Below are 20,290 nucleotides of genomic sequence, written 5' to 3'. Positions count from 1 at the left end.
GGGGGGTTCAGGATGGGGGACACATGTACACCCATGGCAAAAAATTTCTAAAACAAAATAAAAGGAAAAAAATTTAAAAAAAGTTAATGTTTTATAATTCAGTTCTTTCCAGAGAAATTTTTTCACTTTAAAGATTATCCCAATAGTTTATTCAGACTTTGTACATTTAGTTCTTTGAGCATTTTACTGATCAACTCTAACCTCTCTTTAAAAGCAAAAATTATCAGTTACTGACAATTTTCTTAACACTAAGAGCATGTAAAGACATACAGCCTTAAGTCTCTCAGGAATACGACCTGTAATTGGCATGACTTCTCCCTCACATTGGATTGTGTGCTGTCACATGTTCAGTTCAGTCACTCAGTCATGTCTGACTCTTTGTGACCCCATGAACCGTAGCATGCCAGGACTCCCTGTCCATCACCAGCTACTGGAGTCTACCCAAACCCATGTCCATTGAGTCAGTGATGCCATCCAACCACCTCATCCTCTGTCGTCCCCTTCTCCTCCTGCCCTCAATCTTTCCCAGCATCAGGGTCTTTTCCAATGAGTCAGGTGGCCAAAGTATTGGAGTTTCAGCTTCAACATCAGTCCTTCCAGTGAACACTCAGGACTGATCTCCTTTAGGATGGACTGGTTGGATCTCCTTGCAGTCCAAGGGACTCTCAAGAGTCTTCTCCAACACCACAGTTCAAAAGCATCAATTCTTCAGTGCTCAGCTTTCTTTATAATCCAACTCTCACATCCATACAAGACTACTGGAAAAACCATAGCCTTGACTAGACAGATCTTTGTTGACAAAGTAATGTCTCTGCTTTTTAATATGCTTTCTAGGTTGGTCATAACTTCCTCCCAAGGAGTAAGCATCTTTTAACTTTCCTTCCAAGGAGTAAGCTATTCCATGTACCTCCATGTTTTTTGCCTTCTTACAGCAGAAGTACTTTATGGCCCCTGTTTAGCCAGGACAGATAATGCATGTAACACATATTAAAGTTGGGGTCTTATCACTCTGACCCACAGAGTCATAATTAATTTCTAATTCCCTATTTTTTTGTTGTCATTGTTGGTGTTAAATTAGAGCTCTTGTGAAGTTAGAGCTTTGACGGGTATTTATAAGAGTTAATTTGCCAAGAAAGACTTCATCATACAAAATGATCTCCTGCTTCCTTAGCATTACTGAGATTCATTCTTTATCAAATGAAAATGGAGAGATAGTGGAGATTTCATTTTATTAGTAGAGGGCCAGGCTCATCATGTACCTAAGCTACTACATTGTGGAGATTAATGCAATAGTTAGAACCAAGGGTCAAAATGAAAACATAAATGATTAAAAACTTCCTATATTGAATGTTCTATTAAGTATATTATTTTAATAAGTTAGTATACATCATAAAATTTGCATTTCAAATTTAAACTTATCATTTCAACTACTTAAATTCTGTGGCTATCTAATACTGTGTCCATATGGATATCTGGTAAAATAAGGAGCCTTCCTAAAGGCAACTGAAGTTGTTTCAGATCCTGGAAGAGAAAAGATTGGATGAAAAGTCCTGTAGAACACATCTTAGAATAGGAAGGAGAAAAATGTGGGCTATGTTTAGCATATCAATGACTATTTTGTTATTTTCTCCACTTTTTCTGAAGTAATGTGTGTTACTTTATTGAAATGGATGCATCTTTATAAACTTTAATTTGCAGGAATCAGAAACCCCAACCCTACAAGGCCTTTCGTTTACTGTCAGACCTGGTGAACTGTTAGCTGTGGTTGGACCTGTGGGAGCAGGAAAGGTAAGCCCTGATACCTTCGTCAGCTTGCTGCAATGCCACAGCCCCTGTTAAATTCTCAGAGTTGAGGGACTTCCCTGGGGTCCAGTGGTTAAGGATCTGCCCTCCAATGCAGGGAACATGGGTTGGATCCCTGGTCAGGGAACTAAGATCCCACATGCCTTGGGGCAACTAAGCCTGTGTGCTGCACTGAAAGATCTTAAGTATTGCAACTATGACCCAACACAGCCAAAAATAAATAAATATTTTAAAAAATTCTTAAGAGTTGAGCCTAAAGCTGTGTATAACACAGTTTGAACTGGGTAAATCTAGAATCACATTCATCTAGGTTTGTTCCATGGGACATTCATTTTGCAAGAAGGTTTCACGGACACATGAATCTGTGTAAATTCACACTGTGTTTTCTTTCTTGGTGTTTCACATTGCACAGTTGGGAACTGCTTGTCTGGAGTTTGGACATCTCAGTGAAGGAAATTATTTATGTGACATCTATTCAGGACAGAATGAGACAGTGGGGACTTCTTTTTGTGATGGTGGTCCCTCCAGGAAGTCTGGAGGTTGTGAAGGCTCTTCCAGGAAGCTTTGAGCATTTTCTCACATGACTTGACTTCATCCTCTCAGGGCACATGTAGTGAATGTGCAGCCATGTGCTGGAGCTAAAGATACAGATGTGAGCAAGACCCTGACACCTCTGCTGTCCAGAGACTACCAGGGTCTGGGGTGAGACAGATATGCAGGCAGATTATTTTAGCCCAGTGTGCTAGCACTGTGATGTGGGGACACAGACACACCACATCTGTGTGGTGTACAAGATTTGAAGGACATGTGTACATGCACTTAGTCTCTTGTGTTCTGTACAACAAAATACAGAAATCTAAACATAAGTGTGTACATGAGAGGTTGATGATTTCTTCTGTGATGAACTTTTGCTCTTCGGACTCACTTCAGAGTTCTTTTAATAATCATCTTTGGATATAGTTTTCACATGTAACTTTTTAAGAACAAGTATTTGTCAAGTGAAGGATACCCAGATGTAGGAACAGCTGCATAAACATCAGACGCAAGAAATACACATCCTGCTGTGCTGCTCTGCTAGTTAAGAATTTTAAACATTTTTATTTAGTCTTTGTTGGGTATAACACTTCATTTGGGGGAAATTCTTCGGTACAGTAGATTGTTATAGCATTTTATTAGTATTTCTTGTCAACTGTGGGTTTACATTGACCAACAGTGTTATTTTCAACTTTTTGGTTGCAACTGCCAGAACTATACTTGATCCTGTTCTAAACACAAGCGTTCTATTGTGTATCAAGCACCAGGGTGGGGTTGGCTGTACTGTGGGGCATGTTCCGTCCTGAGTGCACCCTGTTCACGTGTGTGTTGCCCTCTGTTTCAGTCATCACTGTTGCATGCTCTGCTGGGGGAGCTGCCCCCGAGCCAGGGGAAGGTCCACGTGCATGGGAGGATCATGTATGTTTCTCAGAAGCCTTGGGTGTTCTCAGGAACTGTGAGGAGTAACATTTTATTTGGGAAGAAATATGAAGAAGAACGATATGAAAAAGTAATAAAGGCTTGTGCATTGGAAGAGGTGAGTAATGACTTCTAAGTTGGATATACTTGAATTTTAAATAACGATAGTATTGGTTTAACCTACAAGATTTGTTGAGAGTTTTTATTTTTTTTTAATTTGAAAAATCTTTGATTGTTGCTGATTATTTATTTGAAACTGGTCTTCTGGGTAAATATGCAGGTATATACATTGCTGTTTTAATGCTGATGTGATAACACTCACAGCACCTTTTTTTTTTTTTTTCCCTTGAGGGGATTAGTTAATTCTGTGAGGTTTCATTCACTTTTAACAATTATAGAAATTTCTAAAATAGCAAGAACAGTGTAATGAACCCTCATGTACCACACCCAGCTTCAGCCAGGATCAGCTGGTGGCCGGTCTTGCTGCATCTCTACCCATGCCCTCTGCCTAGATTATTCTGTCCCACCCTCAACCTAGATTATTCTGGAGCAGATCCTAGAATCATATTAGTCCACCAAATTAGTCCATATTAGTCCAATCAAATTAGTAAACATTTCATTAGTTTCCTCTAAGAGAAAAAAATATTTTCTCTTTGGAAAAAAATCACCACATTATTTCATCTGAAAAATAACCCAAATTCCTGAATGTCATCAACCTTCTAATCTGAGTTTACATGTTGTTAGACATCTCACTGAGAAATCTTGTTCACTATTATTGGAATCAGATTCCACATAAGGTCTGTCCATTGTGCTTAGTTGTTGCCTCCTTGATCCCTTTCAGTCTGTAGGTTTCCCTCTTTACTTCATTTTTGATTTATAATTTATTATTTAAAGAAAATAGAATACTTAATTTTCTTCCTAATACTGTATCATTTTGTTGGAGAAGAGATTGTTTTCAGAAAGGGCATCAATTTTCACAGAAAATGGCAAAGTGAAATGTTTAACTCTATTAGGATTTAGATGAAATTAGTGAATGAATGAGGAAAACTGAACTTACCTGATGGGGAGAATATAATTTGGCAGAAAGAAAGAAAAATGTAAATACTGATAAATAGTTTGTTATTCTCTTGGGTTATAAACATCAGTGAAAAACAGTTTTAAAGGACTCCCCCTGGTCTCTTCAGGGCAGTCTGGACATCTGACTATTCTTTTATACTATGAGGAAAAGGCTGGGACAGACTTTCAAAGGTTTGGTGTTAAAAGCTCCAAACTCTCTTTGTGATGAAATAATAACTCTGCTTGAACAATGGCTTGAACATCATAGATTGTATCAGGTGAGCAACATTTTATGATAATGTGGGCAGAACAGAATTATTCATTTAATGGCTGCTATTTCTTTCTCCTGGGCTTGTGTTAATGGGAGATTGTGCTTTTGCAGAAATGATGTGAAGTTAGGAGGAATGAGCTAGATTTTTATTAAATGGTGCATAGACTGCATAAGAAAAGAAAAGGGGAAACAAATGTGAAACAGTGAGACAATAGCTCCTATTTATTCAGAGTCCATGTGCAAATCATTTTTGTATCTGTCTCTCACATGTGCACATGCACACACATAAACAGAAATATGATTTATTCTTTATGAGTGTCCTTGATGTTCCTATCTTCATTTTATAGTAGGAGAAACTGAGACTTGAGGGGGTCAAACAGCTCATCTCTGCATTTACAGCTCAAGTTAAGATCTGTTTCTGCATAACCCTAGATTCCATGGAAGGTGGGGTGTGGAGTAAACAGATCTCAGGCATTTCCTCTTTACCTTAATCACTTCCAGCTCCTGACACCCAGATTAAATTCCAGAGACCCAACTAGGGTGTGCCTGTTTCTTTCATGATCTTGCTTTTCTGGTAAAGAAAGAGGCACACCCTGGTTAGGGTCTCTTTTTACATGCTCCCTTACACCTTCATCCATTGCTCACTTTTTAAGAAGTTCTTACTTCTTAACTTCCTTAATTGAGAGGCAACACAACACCATGGATAAGCATGGAAACTAGAGGCAGTATGATGTGAAAGAGCAGAAGTCTCTGAACTGACATGAGCTGGGTCAGATTCTAGCTCTTTTGTTCAATAGCTGAAAAGGAAAAGATAGACCTATTTGAGTGCAGGTTTGAAAGAAGAGTAAGGAGAGGTAAGAAAGCCTTCCTCAGTGATCAATGCAAAGAAATAAAGGAAAACAATAGATGGGAAAGACTAGAGATCTCTTCAAGAAAATTAGAGATACAAAAGGAATATTTCATGCAAAGATGGGCACAATAAAAGACAGAAATGGTATGGACCTAACAGAAGCAGAAGATATTAAGAAGAGGTGGCAAGAATACACAGAAGAACTATACAAAAAAGATCTTCACCACCCAGATAATCACAATGGTGTGATCACTCACCTAGAGCCAGACATCATGGAATCAAAGTCAAGTGGGCTTTAGGAAGCATTAATACGAACAAAGCTAGTGGAGGTGATAGAATTCCAGTTGAGCTATTTCCAATCCTAAAAGATGATGCTGTGAAAGTGGTGTACTCAATATATCAGCAAATTTGGAAAACTCAGCAGTGGCCACAGGACTGGAAAAGGTCAGTTTTCATTCCAATCCCAAAGAAAGGCAATGCCAAAGAATGCTCAAAACCACACAATTGCACTCATCTCACACACTAGCAAAGTAATGCTCAAAATTCTCCAAGCTAGGCTTCAACAGTACATGAACTGTGAACTTCCAGATGCTCAAGCTGGATTTAGAAAAGGCAGAGGAACCAGAGATCAAATTGCCAACATCCACTGGATCATTGAAAAAGCAAGAGAATTCCAGAAAAACATCTATTTCTGCTTTATTGACTATGCCAAAGCCTTTGACTGTGTGGACCACAACAAACCGGAAAATTCTGAAAGAGACAGAAATACCAGACCACCTGACCTGCCTCTTGAGAAATCTGTATGCAAGTCAGGAAGCAACAGTTAAAACTGGACATGGAACAACAGACTAGTTCCAAATCAGGATAGGAGTACGTCATGGCTGTATATTGTCACCATGCTTATTTAACTTATATGCAGAGTACATCATGAGAAATTCTGGGCTGGATGAAGCACAAGCTAGAATCAAGATTGCGGGGGAGAAGTATCAATAACCTCAGATATGCAGATGACACCACCCTTATGGCAGAAAGTGAGGAACTAAAGAGTCTCTTGATGAAAGTGAAAGAGGAGAGTGAAAAAGTTGGCTTAAAGCTCAACATTCAGAAAAATAAGATCATGGCATCTGGTCCCCTCACTTCATGGCAAATAGATGGGGAGACAGTGGAAACAGTGACAGACTTTATTTTTTGGGGCTTCAAAATCACTGCAGTTGGTGGTTGCAGTCATGAAATTTAAAGACAGTTACTCCTTGGAAGGAAAGTTATGACCAACCTAGACAGCATATTAAAAAGCAGAGACATTACTTGCCAACAAAGGTCCATCTAGTGAAAGCTATGGTTTTTCCAGTAGTCATGTATGGATGTGAGAGTTGGACTATAAAGAAAGCTGAGCACCGAGGAGTTTATGCTTTTGAACTGTGGTGTTGGAGAAGACTCTTGAGAGTCCCTTGGATTGCAAGATCCAACCAGTCCATTCTAAATAAAATCAGTCCTGAATATTCATTGGAAGGACTGATGCTAAAGCTGAAACTCCAATACTTTGGCCACCTGATATGAAGAACTGACTCATTAGAAAAGACCCTGATGCTGGGAAAGATTGAAGGCAGGAGGAAAAGGGGATGACAGAGGATGAGATGGTTGGATGGCCTCACCGACTCAATGGACATGAGTTTGAGTAAACTCTGGGAGTTGGACAGGGAGGCCTGGCGTCCTGCAGTCATTGGGGTCACAAAGAGTTGGACACGAGTGAGCAACTGAACTGAGCTGAACTGACCCTCAGACCAGTGATGTGACCTCACTTAGTCTCAGTTTCCTCATCTGGGAAATGGGGTCAATACTTACCATGTAGCTTGTTGCAGAGATTAGAGATAATCAGTATCAGGGTGCAGCACAGTGCTTGTTGCACAGATCTTACCCACCAGGAGCTGAGAGAAGCTATGTGCATGCATACCAATTATTGAGCAGAATAAGACAGGTCCTTCAGAAGAAATGTAAGCAAAACCTTAGGACACCAGCAGGAAGAGAGTTAGTCTAGGATGGTTTCATGGGAGAGTGTGTGTGGGCTGAGCTGGAAGGATGGGCAGGATATTGACAGGCCATGAGAAGAGAGGCAATTCCAAATGAAAGACAAGTGGTAAAGGAAGGTATGGGCTTCCATTGTTTGACTCTGGAATCCAGCCCTCCTCCGCCAGGGCGCTCATCAACTGTTTCAACAATCTGCTCCATAGCGTTTCTACTATTAAGTCTCCACCATCACTGAAGGGCCCTTGGTATATTTCTGGTAGATGGTATCAAGCCAGCTTCTTCATTTCCTAGTTTGCCTCTAGTTTGTGTATCTGCTGTTCAGTGAAAATTGTTTAAATTTAACTTAGAGTAAAATAACATGAATAAGAACACTTTCCTGTTGGTGGGAAGAATTGTAATATATGCTCAAGTCAGGCTTTTCCCTTTAACCTAATCAGAAATTAGGTGGCTGGGAAATTAGCCTGACTTGCATTTTACCTCAAATCCTTTAAAATGTTCTTCCCATCTGGGACTTGTCCATTTAATTTGCAAAGTCAACAACACACTCAAAGTCCTACCACCAGAGTTGAAGAGAGCCTGTTTCTTATGCTCTAACTGTGCTAAGTGAAAGAGTGAACTTCAGTGCCTTTTCTAGAGCATGTTGCGATTCCTGTGCTATAATGTGATGCTATTTGGGGAAGGAAACCAGAAAAATACATTAATAAAATTAAAATATAAAAACGAATAACAGTTTGCAAGGACTGTCAACAGTGAAATGCAGGCCCAGAAAACAGTGTGTGTGTATGTATGGCTGGAACCTATCTTAAAATGGTATGAAAACCAGGAGGGAGAGATGGTATTAACTTCTGAGCTTGATGAAGAAATAAAATGAAATAATGAATTTTCATGACAGAGCACTTGCTGCTTTTCATTTGATCCTCCCTTGTTAAGCTTTGAGTGAGGAGGGAACCTGTATGTGTTTGTGTGTCTTTGTGGCTGTCAGGGAGGGTTATGATGGAGACACTCTCTTTCTTGTCCTCATGGTCACAAGCTTTGCATGTTGTGATTCACACTGTGAATGGGGTCCCCCTGTTGGATTAATGAGAAAATAGGCACCAGTCATCAGCAGCAGAGCTTCCCTGATAGCTCAGTTGGTAAAGAATCTGCCTGCAGTGTGGGAGACCCGGGGTTGATCCCTGGTTTGGGAAGATCACCTGGCGAAGGGAAAGGTTTCCCACTCCAGTATTCTGGCCTGGAGAATTCCATGGGGTCACAAAGAGTCAGACACGACTAAGGGACTTTCACTATGACTTTCATCAGGAAAACTCAGTAAACGGTGACCCTGTTCTTCCTCATGCTCCAAACACCATGGTGCTCTTCTTACAACCCACACCCATCCCATAAGCAGGTCTTACAGACTCTGCCTTCAGAATGTGTCTGGAGTGTGCTCCATCTCTCCATTCCTGCTGCTCCTACTGTGGTCCTGGCCACCGTCATCTCTCCCTTAGATTATTCCAGTAGCCTCCTTACTTGTATCTACCCTCACTCATTCTCCCTTACTGCTTGTTTTCTGCAAAGCACAGGAATGATTCTGTAAAAATCTCAGACCAGGTCAGTCCTCCCTTCTGCCTCTTCCCCTGTTATTGGAGTGACCCCAGGCTCCTCCTGCTCTGTCTCCGCCCTCACTCCCCTCATTCTCACTCTGCTCCCCTGGCCTCCTTGTCCTGACCCCCTCGGGCATCTCCCCGTGGCCCCTGCACCCACCCCTCCCTCTGTGAGGAGCAGCCTCTCCAGGTCCGCCTGAGCCCCTCCCCCTCCCCAGATCTGCTCACACCCCTCTGAGCAGAGTCCTCACACCCCAGTATGGACTCAGTTCCCTCCTTCACTCTCTACCCCCTGAGCCGGCTTCCTTTTCCTTCTCATCCTCAGTACTTGAACTAAGGTTAATTTTCCTTATTGTTCATCCCCCACTGTGGAGAGAAACTCTAGGGGCTTTGTTTCCTCATGGCTGAATTCATTGTGCCCAGAACAATGCCTGGTATATATTGATCCACAATAAATATCTGTTAGAATGGTCAGATGCATAAATGTTGGGAAAAACTACAGAATGAAAACAAAAAAAAAAACCGAAGGATTTTTTAAATTGTTCAGTGTTATGGTTTAGCCACTATGAAATATACTCATCGTCATTGATCAAACACGGTGGGGAGAACTGATGCTAAAAAGTTAGGATGGCAGGAGAACATATTTTAGATCTTTTTTTTTTCTTTCTCCTTTTCTATCTCCATGTAGGATTTACAGCTTTTGAAGGAAAGTGATCTAACTGAGATAGGAGACCGGGGAACCCCGCTGAGTGAAGGACAGAAAGCCCGGGTCAGCCTCGCCAGGTAAATGGGGTTTCAGTTGCCATCCTGCCCCTCCTCCTTCACGGCTCCTAGTGGACGTGAGCACGCAGACCCCACTCACCAGGTGGGCCTGTGTGAAGCAGGGTCTTAGTCCTTTCCCCGGGCTCCTGGAATGAACCTGGAGTTGTTGGACGCCATCATGATTCAGAGATGAGACCCAGGGAGTGTGAAGCGTCCTCTCCTGACGTCTCTCTATGTTTTCCAGAGCCATGTATCAGGACGCAGACATCTACCTCCTGGACGATCCGCTCAGCGCAGTGGATGCAGGAGTCAGCAGGCACTTGTTCGAACAGTGAGTTTGCTCCTGTTTTCTATGATCTCTGCCTTTCAGGTACCTGTGGAGAGAGATCAGGAAAGAGAGCTCAGGAAAGCCTTTGTGCTTTAGGAGACTCAGCTCGCTCTGCCCTGGTGTCCCTCTCTCCCCTCCCTTCCCTCCACAGAAGATCCATCGGAGAGAAATTTTGCATCATGATGAGGTCAGGACAGGAAAATACAGAAGGTGCTTCCAATGTGTGAAGGACAGTGGGGTCTGTGCTTTAGGGAGTGAGGAATAGATGGGAGATTTCCCTGTGACCTGCAGTTGATAACCAGATGCTGTGATGGATCCATACCCTTGAAATAAGAAAGATGATGAATTGTTTTTAAATCGTAGAGTTGGACCCAGAAATCGTACTTAGTGTCAGTCCTTTTCCTCCATCATGTGTTTAAGGTTCATTAGAAGCAAAATTTTTGGTAATGACACAGGGCGTCTGTGGAAAAGCCCTGTGGGTTTATGCTTATTATTCTGTAGGTTTGGAAATTCTTAATAAGGCCTAGAATTAAGACTAACTTATTCCACATCTAAGTATGAATTTAATCGTTTAGCATTGCTTCTTGGATTCATTCTTGAATTAATACTTAGACCCATGGTGTAGGGTTAGCCTGAATGTGGAACTAGAGGTCTAGAATCTGGCGGAAATCTTGACTCTCATTTTTGTGTTTCTGGAATACAAATTGCTCTTGCCTGGCCACAGAATGACTGAAGTAGAACAACTCTTACGCTTTTCTGTGAATAATGTGTCCTAATACACGCTGGCTGAAGCCTCTGATGGAGTCTGGACTGGCCTTTTTGAAAGCCTCATGAGCTTGCTTTTGCTAAAACAGCGTCCACATCTACCCCATGGTTGCTTACCTTGCTGTTGTCCACCTTGTTAAGGCCAACGAGGCTTCCAGCTGCACTTATTAATGCCCTGCTGTGTGCACTGAGATCAATGCCCTTACAGATGTCCCTGCACAAAACCTCTTAGTTTATAAGGAGGACGGAGAGCCAGGAGAGGGGAAGGGCCCATACTGGGCAGCATAAGGAAGACTTAGGATGCTCAGCTCTCATTTCTGCCTCTGAGGAGTCTGTCTCAGTGTGGAGCTTGTTAAGACAGATGCCTGGGAAAAGGTCAGCTGAGTCAGGGTTAGAGGTTTCTATATAGGATATTAAGTGCTGAATGGAAGTGGATGTTGGAAAGCTCCCTGTGCCCTGGGCTGGGCGGGAAGTGCCCTGGGGGATGCAGGCTGGGTGTGTATGTAGAGGCTGAAAAGAGGACTGAGTTCCCTTTGCTGGAGGAAGAGTAGAAGCACATGAAGGAGGCTATGAGAACAGCAGGCACGTCCTCGCCAGGAGGAGGCGGGGTGTTCAGCAGAGCGAAGCTGTTTGGGGATTCTCGCTGTCAGGTCCTGTGTTAGTTTGCTGGGGCTGTGTCCGTCCAGGCTGCTGTTACAGGAGACCAGAGCTAGGCAAGTCCAAGGTGAGGGTGTTGGCAGATTTGGTGTCTGGTGAGGACCCAATTCCTGTGTCCTCATGTGGTGGAAGGGGTGAGGGAGCTGTGTGGGTCCCTTTTATAAGGGCACTAGTCCCATTCAGGCAGACTCCACCCTCATGACCTGTCACCTCCCAATGGCCCCATCTCCTGTACCTTCACAGTGGGGATTAGGTTTCAATGTATATATTTTGAGGACACAACCATTCAGTCACAGAAGGCTGTCAGAGATGGCAGCAATGGGGGAGCAGTGCGTGATTAATAGAAATTAATTTTCTCACAGTTCTAAAGGCTAGACTCTCATGATCAAGGTGTGAGCAGTTTGGTTTCTCCTTAGACCTTCTCCTTATCTTCTGATGACATCTTCCTCACTGTGTCCTCGGACGTTGTCCTCCCTCTGTTCATGCACACCCCTGTGTTTCTGTCCTTATGTCTTAGTCTCCTCTTCGAAGGACACCAGTCAGATTGGATTAAGCCCACTCTAATTAAGGGTAACAGTTACCTCTTTAAAGGTTCTGTCACCAGATTCTAAGGTTCTGGTGGTCAATGTGCCATCATATGAATTTTTGGGGGAACAGAATTCATTCACAGCAAGTCCTAAATAGCAAAGTAAAGAGACTTAAGCAGATCAGTGGAGTGAGTGAGAGAGATTTGTGAGGAGCTCTGAGATTTGGATATGAGGAGCTGGGATTCCACATCCATTAAGCAGGGGTCATGAGGCAGGTACCACTGAAGGCTGTGTGTGAAAGGTGCTTAGTGTTGGGGCGATGAAAGAGCTCTGGAGATGGATGGTGGTGATGGTTACACAATGATGTGAATGTACTTAATGCCATTGAGCTGTATGCATAAAAAATAGTTAAAATGGTAAATTTCATGTTATGTATATTTTACCATACACAAAAATTACACATTAGCATTGAACCTTTCAGAACAAAAGAGAACAAGGCAGCTGACACGTGGCATGGCCTCCCACTCTCTGATCTGATCCCCCCCTTCCCCACCCTCTTTTGATTGTGATTTGATAAATTTTCTCTTATTTAAAGCACCTAGTGGCGCAGATGGTAAAGAATCTGCCTGCAATGCAGGAGACCTGGGTTCAATCCCTGGGTCGAGAAGATCCCCTGGAGCAGGGCATGGCACTATTCTTGCCTGTAGAATCCTCATGGACAGAAGGTCCTGGTGGGCTACAGGCCATGGGGTTGCAAAGAGTCAGACACGACTGAGTGACCAACACTTTCACTGATGACTTTTCCCTTAGGAAGTGACTTGCGGCTTGTCATGAGTTCAGTGATGGGACACTAGTACTGAGACAGGCATTTCCAACCCCCATTCTCCTGGCATCATGAGTAGCTCAGCCTCCCTGTTCCCAGCGCTCCACCCTGAACTTGCAAATGTCTGCTACCCTGTCTTGTGTGCATCTTCACAAGTTCCCCATCACTTCAAGAGCAGTTTCTGCTGGCTCTTGTGTCTGTGTCACAGGGAGGGGAAGGGAAAGCTTACTGATTGCCATGTATCAGTGTGCTGAACACAAAAACTCTCTCAGGTGTTTATAAAGGTGAGGTGTTTATAACATGCTTATAAAGTCCACTCCAACCTTTGGGTTTAATGACCTTGGATGTACACTTGCTAGAAGCAAGCTTGCTAAGATTTGTTTGCTAATCAGAACCACATTCTCTGGGGAAACTTAGGGCAGGGATCACAAAGGCAATTTAGGAAATCACTCAACAGCGACTGAGAATGTTCTCAATGAGTTAGGCAACTGGACAGAAAAATATGCTATGAGAAATGGTGGTCGTGTTGAAGCTTAGTTGTGGTGAATATTTTCTATTAAAAGTGAATGAATCATACTTCTATTTGCCATTATCAGCTTCCTTTAGTCATGAGTATATTAATATATACCAGGTTACTAATGTTTGTGATTTTTATAACTATATTTTGTGATGATTAAGTGGGTTCTATTACCTATAGAAGGTGAGAGTCCTTAGATGAACTGATGTAGTCTCACTTGTGTCCAGCCATGGATCCTCTCCTGGTTCAGCCCCACATCACCAGACCCCCACCACCTGCGTCATCAGCTTTTCAGATCTGTCCTGATCAGACTCCCATGATGCTGTCTACACAGCTCACCCTCCTGCTCCAGCCCTTCATAGACCTCCCCCTGCCCTCTACTCCCATCCCCCCCATGTTCAGGAAGCAATTCCAGGTCCTCAGAAAACAGGCTTCTTTGCCGTCTGCCCCCATCAACCTTTCCAGCTCTTCCCCACACCTACTTAGTATTCCACTGTGCTGGCTTTCTGGGGGTCCTTTCTCACTGCTGTCTGTCTATACATACTGGCCCCTCTGTCCCAGAGCTAGGGAGCAGTGTGCCAGAACACAGAAGGAAGATGGAAGACGGGACCTGCCATTCCCTCCCGCTCCTCCAGGCGGAGTCTGTGCCCTCTGTCTTCCCACAGCCCTCAGTGGGTGCACTTGACCATTTATGAGTCTCCCCACCCCCTAGAAGCTGTGAATGCAGGAAGGCGCCTCAGCCCAGCATGTTCTGTCCCACACCCCTGTACCTTCTGTGTCTTCTTCCAGGGATGTTTCCCCAGAGAGTCTCAGGGCTCCCGTGTCTCCCCATCTAAGACAGAAGCCCCCTTGCTCTTTCCTCAGAGCACACATCATGGCATGATATAGTACATTTCCTACACTCGTTCAGTGTATCCCCCTTTTACATGGTGCAAAGTAATGTCTGCTTTCTTGACCTGAGATGTAAGTCAAGAGTGGCGCCTCAGTAAACCTCTGCTGATTTAATGGATGAAGGTGCAGATTCTGAATTATTTGTATCCCCTCTACCATGGAATGTGTCTCCTCTTAACACAGCCTCTATATAGGATGACACTGGATTGGCCAAAAAGTTTAGTTTGGTTTTTCCATAAGATGTTATGGAAAAACTCAAAGGAACTTTGTGGCCAATCCGATAAATAGAATTAACACAGCCCTTATATAGAATTAACAGTTAACTTATTTCTGAATCAATCATTTTTATGACATAACTTGGAAATCTTTACTCTGAAACTTAAAAAATAGACTATCTTCTTAGAGATGGATAAAAAACATTATTTAGGAAAAATTCAAAGTCATTAATTTGCCACTTTGTTGTGATTATTTATTTTACTTCATCTCTGATGAAATGTTAGGAAGCAAACATTTTACCACTTTTGGGTTGTTCTATCTTGGACATACAAATCCATTAGATTTGATTAACATCTGCCTTCAGGGACTGTTGGCAAGTAATTATGAATTAAGGAGAAACAATTCCATTAAAAGCTTTATTACTAAGTCTGAAGAGGTTTACTCACTCAGGAATCTTAAGATACAAATGCTGAACCAAGACATATCAAAGGGAAAAATGAATCCTTTTGGACTTAATGAAGCAACGGTGTATGTATCTACATCCTAGGGTCTTGCTTCTGATCACAGACCCAGTGTCCAGAGTGTCCCCTTAGGACTTTTCTGTCATGAGTCCAAAGCACATGACTGCTTATGGTTAGGGAGGAGTGGAGAAGGGGGCTGACATTTACTGAGTGGATTGGTGGTTTGATTGCTCAGAACCCGTGGGTGAGTTGTCCTTGGCCTTATTTTGAGATGAAGAAACTGAGGTTTCGTCACTCGTCCGACATCAGGCTCATGAGAGGGACTGAGCGGCAGTCTTCTGCCTTTGCACTCTCCATCTGACTCACTCACAGGCTGACCTCTGGCCCAGGTTCCGGAGATTTGCTCTGTGAGGGACTTGGGCACCCAGAGTACCTGCTTGTAGCCCTGACTATGGTCGCCAGGGCCCCAAATCCAACTACTTGCTTTCCTGGAGGAGTTGTGGATCTTATGGGATGAGTCTGGGGCTGAGCTCCTAAGGGTCTGCATTAAAATTGTGAGGCAGTTGGAGAAGTTCTGTAGAAACACACTTAAGGTTGGATACTGAGAGAGGTTGTTGGCCTTCCAGGCCTGTGAGGCCTATTACTTGCCCAGGTTAGACTTAAGAAAGAGCCCACAATCAGTGACAGACACACATATGGTTTAATGATTAGGGCCAACTTACATGTGCAAAGGAAATCCTGGAAGGACATCCTATTGTTTGAGGCCCATGTTGGAACAGGACATGGTGGTAGTCTTCACTCCCAGGGGAAGGGGGCAGGAGAGGGGGGAGATTACCTGTTATAGGGGAAGTTGATGTCAGGTTGGGCCATTGGTTACCATGAAAACCAGCAGAGGGTTGTGTCCCTCTTGCCCCTTCTGACAAGCATCGTGGAGGGTTGTGATCTAAAGCTAGAGCAGTCATTAGCTGGGCCCTGGGACAAGCATATAGGAAGGTCAGTCATGTAAGTAGGTGTAGGTGAAGCAGACACTGGTCGAGCAGAGGATGTATAGAGAGCAAGAGGAGAGCCATTTGGGTGGCCTGACCACACAAAGGTCTTGGCTAAGAGAACTGGTGTGTCTTTTGGCCGTTGGATGATTCCCATTGTGATTTGGGCCATCTGAATTCTGTCTTTCATTTCCTTGTTTGGAAGGTGTTCAGTCCTTATGAAAGAAGACTGGTTTCCTGGATGGGACTGGGACTGTTGTAGAGACTGATGGAGGCCATGTTGGCATTCATTTTCTGTTTAACATTATTTGGGAAGAAGTGTCTAGAAAACGCACTCTAGCAACGATTACCAAGATTCTATTAATTTTTTGTTGTTAGCATGTACATCATAAATCATACATAATCCCCTAGAAAATTGTCTAAGGAAAATGCACACATTTTTATATAACATAGATGCCTCTTTTCCCATTCCCACATAATGATAGAATATTAAGTTCAGTCAAGTTTTGGAATCTCAGTATTGCTCAATTATTTTTCATTATGAAATGTAAATTATTGTTAAGCTGAGTTTTTAGCAAGTGCCTCCTTCACTGGACTGTTTTTTAGAATTTTTTTTAGCGGAGCTGGGTTCACATTTGCTGCTGATAAATTTGAAGACCTACTCAGGATCATTGACATATTTGTATTTGATTTGTATTATTTATTTTTTATTTAAACTATAGACCTTTACTGTGTTGTTTTTGTCTCGTTATGTCTTCAGAATATGTGTTTTCAGTTTGGAGCACCCCCACTAATGTGCATTTGCATTCTGTACCTTTTACATTTGTAGGTGTATTCGTCAGGCCTTGAAGGAGAAGATCACAATCTTAGTGACTCATCAGCTGCAGTACCTAAAACATGCAAGTCAGATTCTGATACTGAAAGATGTAAGTAGTTTCTAGAAGCCTGTGAAATTGCTAGCACTCAGGTGTGTTGAGTGCTAACACTCAGGTGCTGCCAGACCTCCCAGCAGATTACTCTCCTTGGATTCATGGTAAATGTCCTCTTCTTCCTCAATTTAACTCCCTCTTTTTCTCAGAGCTGATGTTATTCATGTCTTTTAGAATCAATCCAAAGACCTGTAAAGTGTCACTATTAAACTCGAAGCCACATAAACACTAAAGCATATAGGAGTGCTACCACAGGACTACTGAAATATTACTGTTCTAGTGAAATTTGTTAAGGATAATGATGCTATTTTATTCATAACTTGTGTTTTCCCCTTCTACAGCTTAAGTCAAAGTTTTTTACTTGGAAATTAGAGCTACTGAGACCTGTTTGTATCCATGTGATTGCCAAGCACAATTTGCCTAAAGAGAATCTTCCATTAAACTAGAAGCGAAGTTGGGTAGCCAAGCTCCTGAGTCAGAGACGCCCACTCTGCAGGTATGGCCAGTCGCTGGCCTCCCTGCCCAAGCCTCTATGTCCCCAATACGTGTGGCAGTCTGTGCAGCAGGAGGACAAGGCCCTGCCTTCATGGAGTTCCTGTTCTTATGGGGACGATGTGACAAAAAGGGTGACATCCTGGCTGTCTCCTTGAGAAGCTGGTGCCTCATGGGCTCTGAGTGACATGAAGGTGGGAGCCACAGAGTCACCTGGGGGAGGGTGTCTGAGGCAGGCAGGAGGTGCTAAGGAAGGAGCTGACCTGGCAGGTTGGAGGAATGACAGGAAGACCAGCATGTCTGAGGAGAGTGAGCAGGGGGACATGGAGGGAGCTAGTCTCCAAGCAGTGGGCAGGGGACCGGAAGTGGGATGGAAGCCTTGCATGGTTCAGAGCAGAGGAGGGATGTGGTCTGATGTTGGAGCTAAGAGATTCCTCTGATGGTCACTGGAGGGGTGACAGAAGAAGCAGTTAGAAGTCTTAGTAAAGCTGAGGAGACAGAAGTGTGGGCTCAGGATAGGGTATCAGTTTCTAGAGCTGCTGTAACAAAGCACTGCAAACTGGGTGACTTAAAACAACAGTTTATTGTTTCCCTGTTCTGGAGGCTTTAGATCCCAGATCCAGGTGCTGGCAGGGCTGTGCTCTCCCTGAAGGCTCCAGGGGAGAATCCTTCCTTCCAGCCTCTGGTGTTCACCAGCCTTCCTTGGTGTTCCTTGGCTTCCAGCTGCAGCACTGTGGTCTCTGCCTCTGATGTCACATGGCCGTTGTCCCTGTGTCTGAGTCTCTTTTCATAAGGACATCAGTCACATAGGATTTAAGGTCACCGTGTTCCAGTGTGACCTCATCTTAACTTCATTACATCTTCATTACATCTACAAAGACACTGAATGCAAATAAGATCCTGTTCACAGGCATCATGTTTAGGGCTTGACCTTACCTTTTGGGGGGCTACCAATCAACCCCAACTCCTAGTATGGCTGGGGATGGGGTGGAGATTAGTGAGAATATTTCAGGCTTACTGGTTGTTTGATGCTTCAAACGTTGGCTTCTTTGTCTCTGGGCCTCAGCACCTCCATCATTAACCCTTGTCTGTTCCACAGGCCCTTGGTCAGTCAGTTCAGTTGCTCAGTTGTGTCTGACTCTCTGAGACCCCATGGACTGCAGCATGCTAGGCCTCCCTGTCCATCGCCAACTCCCGGAGTCTACTCAAACTCATGTCCATTGAGTCGGTGATGCCATCCAACCATTTCATCCTCTGTTGTCCCCTTCTTCTCCTGCCTTCAATCTTTTCCAGCATCGGGGTCTTTTCCAATGTGTCAGTTTGCATCAGGTGGCCAAAGTATTGGAGTTTCAGCTTCAGCTTCAGTCCTTCCAAAGAATATTCAGGACTGATCTCCTCTAGGATTGACTGGTTTGATTTCCTTGCAATCCAAGGGACTCTCAAGAGTGTTCTCCAACAGCACAGTTCAAAAGCATCAAGTTTTTGGTGCTCAGCTTTCTTTATGGTCCAACTCTCACATCCATACATGACCACTGGAAAAATCATAGCTTTGACTAGTTGGACCTTTGTCAGCAAAGTAATGTCTCTGCTTTTTAATATGCTGTCCATGGGCTTCCCAGGTGGCACAGTGGTAAAGAATCTGCCTGCCAATGCAGGAGATGTAAGAGACGTGGGTTTGATCCCTGGGTCAGGAAGATCCCCTGGAGAAGGAAATGGCAACCCACTCCAGTATCCTTGCCTGGAGAATCCCATGGATAGAGGAGCCTGGTGGGCTACAGTCCATGGAGTCTCAGAGTCAGACATGACTGAGGGACTAACACAAATTAGTAAATAAGCAAATAAAAAACAGAAAGTGTAATATGCTGTCTAGGTTGGTCAGATCCCTCATTTATCAAATGAACTTCTGTCCTAAGAAAGCTTATTAAATGCAGAACCTCTGCCTCTCTAGAAACAATATCTTGTGTCAACTGTTAACCACTCTTTCAGGAATGGGGAGTTCAGGTTTCTCAGATTTGATAGCAGTTAATTTCATGTTTGGAAGAGGGTGATACTAGTGTGTAAAACCCCAACAATGACAGTATTATGAGCACAGGATCAGTGGGAGACAGAGTGACCTATTTAGTTTGTCCCTAGATTTTTTAGGGTCCCTTGTTGCTTCTTTTGAGGACACTACCCTCAATTTTAGTGCTATCAGAACAACTATTTGTCCACTCATGAGCACCCCTGGATGAATTGGGGTCCATCCTTACTGTTTGTCTGGTTCCTCTCTAACAGCAGAAAAGGGAATGGTTGCCCTCTCTTCCTCTCAGAGTTGTCTGTGCTTGGCTGCTCAGTGAAATTGCTATTCTTGTACCACTTCTTGTTTCCTTGTGCGTCTTATAGGTACTATGTAGAAAATGGTAATTTAATTAAATAAAGTCCTTGAATTTTGCCTCCCAAGTGGAACAAGGCACAGTATATCCTGAATAATTTTCTAATTCTGTAGTATAGACAGTACCCAATTGCTTCATTGAGTTTCTCACAATGGACCACCTCAGGAGACAGGGGGACAGAGGTCCCAGCTACGGTCCTGGGGCACCTTCTTCCATCTGACCTGCCTTAACCAGAGATGTCCTCCTCTGTTTAGTTTTGCATCCTGTGATTTTTTTTCCCCCTTGTATTTTGTTTGACACGGAGTGAATGAGCTGAGTCTTATTTCAGGGGGTCAGAATATAGTGAAGACATCTGCACATCATTTTATATGACTTTGTAAGAGAGGGATGAGGATGAGATGGTTGGATGGCATCATCGACTCAATGGACATGAGTCTGAACAAACTCAGGGAGATAGTGAAGAACAGGGAAGCCTGTGTACTGCAGTCCATGGAGTCGCAAAGAGTTGGATATGACCAAGCAAT

At 43.4% G+C, this 20,290-nt stretch overlaps 1 protein-coding gene across 1 annotated transcript in view; it reads left to right on the top strand.

Annotated features, from left to right (window-relative positions):
* LOC122686763 (ATP-binding cassette sub-family C member 4-like) overlaps window positions 1–20,290 on the top strand; it is a 201,940-nt gene that overhangs the window by 59,205 nt on the left and 122,445 nt on the right. The window contains 5 exon segments of the mRNA XM_043892002.1: window positions 1,699–1,788; window positions 3,182–3,373; window positions 9,729–9,823; window positions 10,047–10,133; window positions 16,803–16,899. Of these exon segments, the coding sequence (XP_043747937.1) occupies window positions 1,699–1,788; window positions 3,182–3,373; window positions 9,729–9,823; window positions 10,047–10,133; window positions 16,803–16,899 (561 nt within the window).

The sequence above is a fragment of the Cervus elaphus genome, chromosome 30 (genome assembly GCF_910594005.1).
Source record: "Cervus elaphus chromosome 30, mCerEla1.1, whole genome shotgun sequence".
Lineage (NCBI taxonomy): Eukaryota > Metazoa > Chordata > Mammalia > Artiodactyla > Cervidae > Cervus > Cervus elaphus.
This window is presented reverse-complemented; position numbering and strand designations above follow the sequence as displayed.